We start from the raw sequence: 13,605 nt of genomic DNA, 5'->3' as shown, positions 1-13,605 counted from the left end.
GGGAAGAATTGCTGGACTTGGAGGGAAGGGGAGGGCAGGGGAGAGAAAATATCACTTACAAGAGAGCCTTTCTAGGGCCCATTTCATTGTTGAGGAAATGGGCTGGGTTCCACTAGTATTCTATAAAGGACACCCTGCACAGAGCACCCTTTACAGAATACTAGTTTAGCACAGATCTTCCTGGCCCTTAATGTTGTGCGCCATGTATAGAACCCCCCCCCCCCCCCAGAATAACAAAAAGTTACAACTTATTCAGAACACTGCTGGGAGAGTAATTTTTAAACTTGGTAAATACAGTAGCGTTTCTAAATTTACTTGTAAACTGCACTGGCTTCCCATCAATGAACAAATTATATTTAAATCAGCCTGTCTGTTTTTTCAAATTTTGTATGGTCTGACATCTGATTTACTGGTTAACATGGTTTCTGTGTCTTTATTTGGGCTGTCATCTAGGTCAGTGTTTCCCAAGTCCGGTTCTGGAGTACTCCTTGCCAGTCAGATTTTCAGGATATCCACAATGAATATGCATGAAAGAGATTTGCATATAATGGAGGCAGTGTATGTAAATTAAATTCATGCATATTCATTGTGGATGTCCTGAAAACCTGACCGGCAAGGGATACTCCAGGACTGGACTTGGAGAAACACTGATCTAGATTAGAAAATCAGTTAACCCCCCCCCCCCCCAGTTTACAAAGCCGCCCTAGTGGCTGCCGGTGCGGTAATGCCGACACAGCTCATTCACTTTGAATGGGGTGTGTCGGCATTGCCGCATGGTTTTGTAAATGGGGGGGGGGGGGGGGGAATAGTGTTAAATTCTTTTATTAAGAGAGTGCGATTTTCTAAAATGGCTAATGCCGCATTTTTAGTAAAGGGGGTGTTGTTATGCAATTCTTTTCCATCTTTTATTTGAACGGAAGGAAGTTATCTTATGGTTAGAAAAAAGTTAAACACCTGTCTCCTGAGGATTTGATTGTTAGTTCGATTTTAATATATGATGCTTTCTCTTTCTAATGTTTTATGGTGATGTACTGTTGCACTATGGGGCACATTTTTGAAAAACCTCCAAAAAGTGTCATAAAGCACCATATGGACGTTTTTCTTCTCAAAATGTCCAAATCGGTATTTTTGCTGATGTTAATCTATGCAATTGGTCTGCAGTGCATACAAATCACAAGGGGGCGTGTTGGTGGTGTTTCGAAGGTGGGATTAGGATGTGCCTAACAGATGTTTTTCAGCCATAATGGAACAAAACAAAAACATCCAGAACTAAAACTAAGATGTTTTGGTTAGACCTGTTTTCAGAAAGAATATGGCACAAAAAGGTGCCCTAAATGACCAGATGACCACTGGAGTGAATCAGGGGTTAGCCCCACCAATGGCCCCCTAGTGGTCACTGACCCCCCTCCCACCCCCCAAAAATGTGATTAAAAATATGGCTTACCAGCCTCTGTCCGCCTCAGATGTGATTCAGGTCTATTAGAGCAGTCCCTGGAGTAGTGTAGTGGTGGGTGCAATGCAATATGGAGTGGGGGATTCAGGTCCCTATCTCCCTCTACCTGTCACACTTGTGGTGGAAACTGTGACCCCTCCCAAACTCACCTAAACCCAATTGTACCCACATATAGATGCCTCCTTCACCTATAAGGGCTATTGTAGTGGTGTACAGTGGCGGACAGTGGGTTTTGGGTAGGTTTTGGAGGGCTCAGGGGACACGATAAGGGAGCAAAGGTGAGATGTGTACCTGGGAGCATTTTTATAAAGTGCACAGAAGTGTCCTTTAGGGTGCCCCATTGCTCTCCTGGGATGTCTGGGGGACCAGTCTACTAAAAATGCTGGCTCTTCCTACATCCCAATGGCATGAATCTCTATATTTTGCATGTGTTTTTTTTTTTAAATGAACCAAAAAACAAAATGTCCAGAGCACAAAGCCTTGTTCGAAACAGTACCCTAAACTGTCCCCCTGTACCCATAACCTCCTCCCCTCTGTATTTGTTTTTGCCCCATTCCTTTTCTCCTACTATTCTAAGTCCCAACCAGCAACCCCATACTCCTTCTTTGTGCCCCACTGCCCCCACATCTTATTTTACCTACTTTCTAATAGAGGCACCTAATATGGGTCCCTTTTAAAGCACCTTAGTAAGGCATCGTATTAAGATTTTAAGGCTGGAGAGCAGGTGTAATTGTTGTAGCTTGAAAATAAGAACATAAGCATTGCCATAGTGGGACAGACCGAAGGTCTATCAAGCCCAGTTTCCTGTTTCTAATAGTGACCAATCCAGGTCACAAGTACCTGGCAAGATCCCAGAACAGCAAAACAGATTTTATGCTGCTTATCCTAGAATATGCAGTAGATTTTCCCAAGTCCATTTTAATAATGGCTTATGGACTTTTCTTTTAGGAAATTATCCAAACCTTTTAAAATCCTGCTAAGCTAACTGCTTTTACCACATTCTCTGGCAACAAATTTCAGAGTTTAATTACTTATTGATGGGAGAGTGGTAATATGATAGAGACGTTTAAATACCTCAGTCGTGTTAGTGTTCAGGCGGTGAGCCTTTTTCAAATGAAGGAAAACTCTGGAATGAAGTTAAGAGGAAATAGGCTTAGGAGGAATCTAAGGAAATACTGTTTCAGGGAAAGGGTGGTGGAAGCGTGGAATGGCCTCCTGGAGGAGGTCATGGAGATGAGGACTGTATAAGAATTTAAGAAAGTGTGGGACAGGCATGTGGGATCCCTTAGGAAAAGGAGGAGCTAGTGGTTGCTGAGGAAGGGCAGACTGGATGGGCCTTTTGCCCTTTATCTGCCGTCATGTTTCTATGTTGAGTGAAGAAATATTTTCTCTGATTCGTTTTAAATTTACTAGTTAGTAGCTTCTTTGCGTGCTCCCCAGTCCTAGTGTTTTTGTAAACAGTAAACAAGCGATTCACATCTACCTGTTTTACTCCACTCAGTATTTTATAAACCCCTATCATATCTCCCCTCAGCTGCCTCTTCTCCAAGCTGAAGAGCCCTAGTTGCTTTAGTCTTTCCTTATAGGGAAGTTGTCCAATCCCCTTTATCATTTTCGTTGCCCTTCTCTCTACCTTTTCTAATTCCACTATATCTTTTTTGAGATGCGGTGATCAGAACTGCACACAGTATTCGAGGTGCTGTCCCACCATGGAGCATTATAACATTCTCAGTTTTGTTTTCCATTCCTTTCCTAATAATTTCTAACATTCTATTTGCTTTCTTAGCCGCCACTGCATATTGAGCAGAGGGTTTCAACGTATCATCCATGATGACACCTAGATCATTGATCTGGTGGTGACTCCTAATGTGGAACCTTGCATCACGTAACTATGGTTTGGGTTCCTCTTTCCCTCATGCATCACTTTATACTTGCTCACATTAAAAGTCATCTGCCATTTGGATGCCCAGTCTCCCAGTCTTGTAAGGTCCTTTTGCAATTTTTCACAATCCTCTTGCGATTTAACAACTTCAAATAACTTTGTGTCATTAGCAAATTTAATTACCTCACTAGTTATTCCCATCTCTAGATCATTTATAAATATGTTAGAAAGAAGCGGTCCCAGCACAGACCCCTGGGGAACCCCACTATCTACCCTTCTCCATTGAGAATACTGACCATTTAACTCTACCCTCTTGTTTTCTATCTTTTAACCAGTTTTTAATTCTCAATAGGACATTGCCTCCTCTCCCATGACTTTCTAATTTCTTCATGAGGTACTTTGTCAAATGCTTTTGAAAGTCCAGATACACAATATTGACTGTCTTACCTTTATCCACACGCTTATTCACCCCTTCAAAGAAATGTAGTAGATCGGTGAGGCAAGATTTCCCTTGACTAAATCCATGTTGGCTTTGTCTCATTAATCCATGCTTATGTATATGCTCTAATTTCCCGAATCACTTCTTGAACATTTTTAAAAAATCAGAGTTGCATTGGCCATCCTCCATTCTTCCAATACCATGCTTGATTTGAAAGATAAATTACATATTACTAACAATAGCTCTGAAAGTTCATTTTTACAATTCTTTCAGTACTCCAGGATGTATACCATCTGGTTCAGGCGATTTGCTGCTCTTCAATTTGTCAAATTGCTCCATTACATCTTCCATGTTTACAGAGATTTGTTTCAGTTTCTCTGACTCGTCAGCATTGAATACCATATCTAGCACCCGTATCTCTCCCACATCTTCCTCGGTGAAGATCGAAGCAAAGAATTAATTTCGGGGCTGTTTTACTAAAGGGTTGCTGCCTGGCAACCCGGAACTGCTGCTGGCCCAACGCGACCACCGGCAGTAGTTCCACCTCATGTGCACCATTTCTGGCGCTATAGAAAATAATTCTGTAATTTCTGGTGTGCAGCAAAAATGGCCCCCGCTGCTATCGCAGTGCCCTTTTTACCGCAGTTTGCTATAAGGGTTCTAGGTCAGTTTCCACCTGGACAGTTCCCACCCAGTACCCCTCACACCCCTCCTCTACAACATTATCTTTTACACATCACTTTCCCCTTCCAGACATACAGTTTGTGAGTAGGGGGCAGGCAATGTCCCCCACACCCCCCAAAAACTAGGTTTCAACTTAATTCATTTTAAATCTAGGATCTAAATGTCATAAATAAGTAAATAAATAAATACAAACTGCAGTTCATGTGGGGGGGGGGGGCAATGTCCCCCACCCCCAAACTAGGTTTCAACCTAATTCATGTTTAATCCAGGATCTAAATATAATAAATAAGTAAATAAATAAATAGATAGATAAATACAAACATCAATTCTTGTGGGGGAGCAGTGCCCCCCCCACAAACTAGGTTTCAACCTAATTCAGCCCCTCAAAATGACACACTGGTTAAGATTTATAAAAAATTAGGAGGACTTATGGGACCCAATACAAGAAAGATGCTACGGTCTGAAAATAAATGCTAGGGAGGGTGGGAAATGACCGGGGGGGGGGGGGGGGGTCGTTGGTGGGAATTGTCCTAGGTGGGAATTGTCTCAGGGGGAATTGGTAGGTGGGAACTGTCCGCTATGGCCTTGTCTTCCTTGATTGCCCTTTTTATCCCTCAGTCTCCTAGTGGTTCAACTGATTCTTTCGCCGGCCTTTTGCTTCTAATATACCTAAAAATTAAGCTATTATTCTATGTTTTTGCCTCCAACACAATCTTCTTTTTAAAGTCTATCTTTGCCTTCTTTATCAGCGCTTTGCATTTGACTTGTCATTCCTTATGCTATTTCCTATTACTTCCAGTCAGATCCTTCTTCCATTTTCTTTTAGCTGTTATAGCTTCCTTCACCTCATTTTTTAACCATGCTGGCTGTCATTTGCCCTTCCTTCCTCCTTTTTTAATGCATGGAATATGTTTGGTCTGGGCATCCAGGGTGGTATTTTTGAACAGCATCCACACCTGATGTAAATGTTGAACCTCTGCAGCTGCTTCTCTAAGTTTTTTTTACTGTTCTTCTCATTTTATCATAGTCTACTTTCTGAAAGTTAAATGCTAACGTATTAGATTTTCTGTGTTTACTTACTCCAGAGCTGATATCAAATCTGATTATATGATGATCACTGTTATCAAGCGGCCCCAGCACCATTACCTCCTGCACCAGATCATGCGCTCCACTAAGGACTAGGTCTAGAATTTTTCTTTCTCTTGTTGGTCCCTGAACCAGCTGCTCCATGAAGCAGTTGTTGATTTCATCAGTGAAGTTTACCTTCCTAGCATGTACTGTTATTTTTTTATTTTTTGTTACATTTGTACCCCGCACTTTCCCACTCATGGCAGACTCAATGCGGCTTACATATTGTATACAGGTACTTATTTGTACCTGGGGCAATAGAGGGTTAAGTGACTTGCCCAGAGTCACAAGGAGCTGCCTGTGCCTGAAGTGGGAATCAAACTCAGTTTCTCAGTTCCCAGGACCAAAGTTCACCACCCTAACCACTAGGCCACTCCTCCACTCAGTCAATATCAGGGTAATGGAAATCGCCCATTATTATTGTGTTGCTCAGTTTGTTAACCTTCCTAATTTCTGATAACATTTCTACATCAGTCTGTTCATCCTGCCCAGGTGGACAGTAGTACACTCTTATCACTATCCTTTTCCACTTTACATATGGAATTTCTATTCTTAGGGATTCTAAGATGTGTTTCATTCCACCAGCCATCCAGCTATCTAATAATCGAATCACCAACTACAACAGCCGTCTTAACCCTTCTCTCCCGGGCAGAAGCTCCTGGAAACACATCCTCGGTGTGAGATGATATTGCATCCCCTGGTGGGCTGGACCTGGCTACAGGATTACTTCCAACTTCTCCAGGGTGATTCTCTCTTTTTAGGAGACCTCCCTCCTTCAAGGCAGCACAGGGGCTGCCACACTGGAGGTGGGACTTCTTTACAGCATCTCTGTAGGCCTCCTCTATGTACCTCTCTGTCTCCCTCAGCTCCTCCAAATCTGCTACTCTAGCCTGAGAATGGACTCGTTCTCTGAGAGCTAGGAGTTCTTTGCATCGAGCACACACATATAACCTTTCACCAACTGGGAGATAATCATACATGTCAATTCAAAAGACTGGATAGCACATCTCTCTCTGCTGGACTGCTATCTGCATCTTAGTATTAGAGAATTGTTTAATGAAAACTTCTTAAGGTACTATGGATATTAGATGAGTATAAAGAGCCTTGAGATTATAGGGTATACTATGTAATTTATTTAGTGTTTGCTTCTCAGAAACTAATTAAATGTAACGAAAACTCTAATGAAAACTCTCCTCTTGCTATCCTAATTAGAATAATTGACTATAAATGAAGAGATGTGCTAGGGGTGGGTGGGAGTGTGGCAGAAAGTTCAAGTTCTAAAACTATGGGGAGAAGGGTATGGAGACTAGTTAATAAAATGTGCTTTTTAAAAAAATTCTAACTGTCTTTATCAATAACAGAGCAAAGTTTGCAAGTACAAGCTTTTTTATAATGAGCATGTGTACTTGCGAACTGCAAAACACACGAACAGGTAGATGCCTATACGTAAAGTCACAAGAACAAAATGACAGCACAGGATGCACCAAACCAAAACCAGCCAAAGGAATATGATAAAAATCCTTTAATAAAAGCACCAGTGACTGGACCCAACACTGTCTATGTTTTGGCAGAAAGCTGCCTGCTTCAGGGCTCACGATACAACTATATAATTAAAACAAAATGGTTACAACCAGTATTCAACAATATAAAATACAATAAATAAAACTATATAACAAGACTAATGATGTAAAAAGAGTGATGTAACAATAAAATAAAGTACTGTAAAAAAGGGAGTCATATGACTAAAACAGATGTACAAATCAGAAATATATTAAAAAACTCATTAAAGTCGTAAAACATGTGAGCAGACCACTCCACTAAGATGTGTAAAGCAGGGCCACTGAGAGACTAAGCCAGGCCCGGAGCAGGGCCGCTGCTGCCAGTCCTCCCACCCCAGGACCGCCACTGCTGGCCCACCCAGGACCCCTGTTGCTGGCCCCCCCAGGACTGCCACTGCCAGGCCCCCCAGGACCGCTGCATAGCCAGACTATAACATTTTGGGGGAGGCGGAGCCCAAAGTGGGAGGGTCACATTTTGCCCCACCTACCTGCCCCCTGCCACAATTCCACATAGCTTGGCTGGCAGGGGTCTCCAAGCCCCACCAGCAGAAACCTTCCTCCAGTGCTATCTTCCACCGCATTACCTGCCCTGTGGCTGCTTTTCCCCTCACATTGTGCATCCTCAAAACCAAGCACGCACAATGTGAGGGGAAAAGCAGCCACAGAGCAGTCAATAAGACGAAAAACAGCGCTGGAGGAAGGTTTCTGCTGGCGGGTCTTGGGGAACCCTGCCAGCCAAACCAGAGGCCCCAAAGCCCTGTGTCTGCTGCTCCCCAGCCTATAAGGGGGATCTGGCGCTGAAGTTTTCTCTCTCCTGCTTCTGTCAGGCCACGCTCACCCGGGTCCCATCAGGAGCAGAAGAGAGACAGACCCTTGTGCTGAGCCCCCCTTGGAGGCCGGGCCTGAAGGAATCTTGCCCCCTCTCAGCGGCCCTGGTGTAGGGTTACCATATGTCCGGATTTACCCGGACATGTCTGAGCAACCAGGCGGATTTTGCCAATCTGCCTGTTTGTCCGGATTTCTGGACAAACGGGCAGGCTGGCGGGCGGGCCGTCCTATAGGACAGCCCGCCCACCAGCCTGCCTGTTTGTCCAGAAATCCGGACAAAGGGCAGATTGCTAGCCTCCCCTCCCCTTACTTACTACTGCCCTGGTGGTCTAGTGACCTCTTCCGCCTTCGAGGCAGGAAAGAGCCCCCTCTTTCCTGCCCTGAGCGCTGACCAGCATGCATCCTTCCTGTTCGTGATCTCGGCGCCGATTCAAAATGGCCGCTGAGAGTTGAAGTGACCTCGCGAGACTTCAACTCTCGGCAGCCATTTTGAATTGGCGCAGAGATCACGAACAGGAAGGATGCATGCAGGGCAGCGCTCTGGGCAGGAAAGAGGGGGCTATTTCCTGCTCCGAAGAGGTCACTAGTCCACCAGGGCAGTAGTAAGGTAAGTGGAGGGAGGTGACAGGGTGTGTGACAGGGAGGAGGGAAAATTGTGACAGGGGGCGAAGCGAGGGTGTGAAAGGGGCAGGGCAGGGCGTGAAGGGGCGGGTGTGAAAGGGGGTGGGGCATGTGTCCTCCTTTTTGGGGGACAAAATATGGTAACCCTACTCTGGTGTAAGGTTCTAACATAACATGTGCCTAATGCAGCTTAAACTGGCCTACCACAGGATGTGCTCATGTGTCTTGAAGTAACTGCCAAATTAGAATGCACTAATGCAGGTGCAAAAATTTTAATTGCAATTTTATTGTAGAAGGGGCATATTGTGGGGCAGAGAGGGTATTTCTGTGCTAATCAGTTAATGCATCCAAATTACCATGCACTATCGCATGAGCTCCTACTGCCTACAAAATAGGTGTCAGTAAATGCTCACATGGTATATTTTTTTTAATGAGTGCATGCTAATGCCAACATTGGCATACAACCACTAATACAAAAAATGGAAAATCAGCCACTTTACTGCTGCGGTAAAAAAATGGACTTAGCATGCGGGAAAACCTGCGCAAGGGAGCATTAAGGCTAGTTTTTGCTGCAGCTTAGTAAAAGAATCTCTTAGTCAAAAAGACATTCAAATGACTGAATACAGAGTGAAATTCACCAACTACTGTTTTAGCTATTTTAGTTAGAGAGTAACGTGCATTTTGGTTTTTTATATATTTTTTAAATTTTACGTTTCAAATCATTACAAACTGCACCAAAGAGAGGAGAAATAAGTCACCATAACTTAGAAAAAAAATCAAACAAATTTCACAACATAAAGAAAACAACATAATAGCAAGCTCTTTTAAAGCACAAGATACAGAAAATTGAAGAGGAGATCTTTCCTTAAAGAGTAATTATACTACATGAAAGAGCAGAAAAAATGACCTTAAAAACGCAACATCCTGCTTCAAAGCGAAATTAGCCCTAGGAAACTGTAACAGTAACTGACACCTTATTAAAAAGAAAAGATTTGAAATCTTCTGGACTCCAAAAATATCTTCTCCCCTGCACTTTGTACGCAAGTCATGAACAGTGATCTCATAGGTAAGGCTTCTGAGGTAGCAGATGCTTGTCCTCAAAGCAGAAAGCAGTAGTGAGAGTTGAGGTCTTTGTGATGATTTTCCCCCATCGTACTTTTATTGTTGTGTTGTTCATTAAACACATCTCTGAATATGCATTCAGGTATATATAAGTGGTTATTTTAGAAGCCCTGGTTGTGATTTGGTCATGCATAAACTGGCAAATACCTTTTAAATCCTGATTTTACAAAGCTGGGTATACACATCCAGATCACAAATATGTGCATGTTGCAAGGGAAGGTGGACTAAGGGCCCCTTTTACCAAGCTGCGACAAAAAGAGGCCTAAGCTGGCATCAGTACGTGTTTTTCACACGTGCCGAGGCCCTTTTTTACCGCAGCAGGTAAAAAGGAATTCTTGCTTTCCTGCAGGAAATGGCCACGTGGCAAGTAAAACACTTGCCGCGTGGCCATTTTGGGGGAGAACCCTTACCACCTCCCATTGAGGGGGTGGTAAGGGCTCCCACGCTGACCCGGTGGTAACTGGGCACCGCGTGGCACTGCCCACTTATCATGGGGTACTCTCCGGTGCTACAAAAAAGATATTTTTGTAGCGCCAGAAATGACGGCTCGCTAAGGGTGGGAAGTACTGCTGGGCTGCTGCGGTAGCCCAACGGTACTTCCTGTTTAGTGAGTGGTAAGCCACATTGGGCTTAATGCCGCTTAGTAAAAGGAGTCCTAAGTGTGTTTTGGGTTGGACATGGTGAGGCTAAAATTTCAAAGGGAAACACACATTTATGTCTCCTGAAATAAATATTGGGATTTACACCTGCTGTCTTTGAAGTTTAGGTTATATATAGGTGCTTATGTTGTGCAGCGCTCTACTGGAAGGAGTAGGAGAGGTCAACCCCATGAACTCCCTCTGTCCGATATTTAAAACCATTTAACCGGCCAGGAATGGCTCCTGACCCGTTAAATGGCATTTAACTGTCTGTGACAATATTCCGCAGGAGATTACCGGTTATCTCCCACTGAGTATTGCCGGTTAGCGCTTAGCAGATAACCAGTTATATCATGAGATATAACCGGCTATCCACTAATATTCAGCACATCACCAGCTAAGTTTGGTGGCCAAATTTGGGCTGTCGAAATAGCAGGCCTATCTTTGACTGGTTTCAACTTAACCGGCCAGCGCTGAATATTGACTTGGCTGAGTAACTTGAAACTGGCCAAAAAAACACGTGTATATTCAATGATGGTTACGGTTAATTCCCGCAGTCGGAATATCAGGCCCTCTGTATTTTTGTGCCTCCTGAAAGCAATCTTGTTAAATGAAAGGTTCTGTGACAGCTTGGGGAAACAGATGTATGGGGTTGATATTCAGCCAGTAAGCGTTTTGCCGACCGCTGCTGGCTTTATTTCCATATATTCAATGCAGTGCCATGCCTGGGAACTGGCATTGAATATCTGGGAATATGCAGCTTTCTAAAGCATAGCTGGTTAAGTGCGATGTTCAGCACTTACCTGGCTATAGTGAGTCATATAAACATAGGACTGTGCTTTATGCAATCCTATTAATGCGGTTATCTTCGCTAGTTAAGAGCTGAATACTGGCAATTAATTGGTTTATGGAGCCTGAAAAATCCACGCAGAAGAGGTTTCTGCCTAAGCATACTCTATAAGTGGTGCCTAGATTTTGTCGCGGTATATAGAATATGCTTAGTTGATATCCTAGTGCCTAGAACCGCACACATCCTTTTACACCAAGGGAAACGTGGCATAGATACTGGCACGTAGATTTAGGTGCAGAGGGGTGTATTCTATAACCGTACATGTAAATTTTGGAATGCCTCCGAAACACCCATTCCCCCCCCCCCCCCCCATAACCATGTCCTGTTTTGGCTCTGAGCATTCGAATTTAGACGCTCTGCGTTACAGAATATGCTTACCGAGTTATGTGTGTAAATTCTAATTAGTGCTAAGTAATGCTCATTAAATGTGGAGTGGTGTGGAGGAGTAGCCTAGTGGTTAGAGCACCGGTCTTGTACTCCTGAGGTGGCCAGTTCAAATCCCACTGCTGCTCCTTGTGATCTTGGGCAAGTCACTTAACCCTCCATTGCCTCAGGTACAAACCTAGATTGTGAGCCCTCCTGGGACAGAGAAATATCCAGAGTACCTGAATGTAGCTCACCTTGAGCTACTACTGAATAAGGTGCAAGCAAAATCCAAATAAATAAATATTGCTTGTTAAGTGCTGTTAAAATGCTGATTGGCTTGTTAATCTGATTAAGTTACAGAAGATGCTTGGATTTTGGCATGGAATGCTAGGAGCGATATATAGAATCCGGGGGGGGGGGGGGGGGGGGGGGAATCAGGCATTTTCAGCAGCACTATCTGGTTAAGTGCTGCCAAATATGCCTAGTTAGTTCCAGACAAAGGATTTAAACAGCCAGGAGCTGTTTCTAGCCACTTAAATTGCTTTGAATATCGACCCCTATGTTTCTAAAATGGCAGACATATACGTGTATGTTCTGAAATACCAATATACCCTGTGTACATTACCATGACGATCCCATTGATATATTAGACATTGACCATTGCAAAGTGGGTGTTTTCACTGCATGTAGCACATACATGTCCAATTCCTGCATATATTTCATGAAAAGGTTTACATTGGCAGATCCTTTTCTAAAATATTAAGCAAAATTGACACGTCCCGAGCTGGATATCTTAATTTCGATTTATATGCTCTTTCAGTTATCAATAGAAATCAAACAAAATAAAACATGGAAAAGAAAATAAGATGATACCTTTTTTATTGGACATAACTTAATACATTTCTTGATTAGCTTTCGAAGGTTGCTATATTGGAGAAACAGGCCAGATGCTTAAGACAAGATTCATTTTACATAGACATCACATGAACAATACTGGTGCCAGTAGGGTTCCCACACCTGTTGGTCAACATTTTACAGGACCAGGACACTGTACCAGTGACTTCACAGTGAGAATCCTGAAAGGTAACTTTAAAACCATACAAGAACGTAAGACTTTTGAAGTCAGAATGATTGAATATTTTAACACCCAACAGAAAGGACTTAACAAGGATCTGGGGTTCCTAGCCCATTATAAACCATAAAGCTGTATGTCTCTGTTGATCACCCCACCCCTCACCTATCCACACCCATCCTGTTAGAATATCAATGATATGCTTTGATGTCCCCATGCATACCTCCGACCCACCCCCATCCTCCCACCCTGTCAGACTGTCATAGTAATGCTTGAATGTTTTCACTTATATACACTGTCAGCTAGCACATTTGCTTATTTCCGATCTGACGAAGAAGGGCAACCTTCGAAAGCTAATCAAGAAATGTATTAAGTTATGTCCAATAAAAAAGGTATCATCTTATTTTCTTTTCCATGTTTTATTTTGTTTGATTTCTATTGATAACCTTAAGAGTGGACTAACACGGCTACCACACTCCTCTACTTATGCTCTTTCAAAAATCTCATGAAAATGACATTGAGAATTTGGCCATATGTGGTTTCTCTGCAGATGCTGGCCAAAGCAAGTGTCGACTTGAGCGAGCTCAGGCACTGGAACAGGCGAAGAAGCCACAGGAGGCTGTTTTTATCCCAGAATGCAGTGAGGATGGATCATTCACTCAAGTAAGATCTTGATCTGATTTTCTAACTATCTGCTTACTGGTGGTTTTGTTTTGCTTGCCTTCCATTTTTACTGCATAGGAGTGTGCATGAAAACTTCAAATCAAAAGCAACACATTTAAAAAAACTGCATTCATGAAATAAAAACATACCCCTCCAATATTCAGCATTATTTAACCAGTCAAGCAGCCGCTGACCGGTTAAATAACGTTTTTGCAACTAACTTTGAATATTCAGAGGGAGATAACCAGTTATCTCCCATTCAATATTCGTGGGTACAGGTTACTGCTAAATCACCTATGT

At 43.0% G+C, this 13,605-nt stretch overlaps 1 protein-coding gene across 1 annotated transcript in view; it reads left to right on the top strand.

The window, feature by feature from the left end:
* SMOC1 (SPARC related modular calcium binding 1) overlaps window positions 1-13,605 on the top strand; it is a 410,799-nt gene that overhangs the window by 134,212 nt on the left and 262,982 nt on the right. Inside the window, exon 3 of the mRNA XM_030215156.1 lies at window positions 13,193-13,305. Within this exon, the coding sequence (XP_030071016.1) occupies window positions 13,193-13,305 (113 nt within the window). The remainder of the gene's footprint in view (window positions 1-13,192; window positions 13,306-13,605) is intronic.

The sequence above is a fragment of the Microcaecilia unicolor genome, chromosome 9, assembly GCF_901765095.1.
Source record: "Microcaecilia unicolor chromosome 9, aMicUni1.1, whole genome shotgun sequence".
NCBI lineage: Eukaryota > Metazoa > Chordata > Amphibia > Gymnophiona > Siphonopidae > Microcaecilia > Microcaecilia unicolor.
This window is presented reverse-complemented; position numbering and strand designations above follow the sequence as displayed.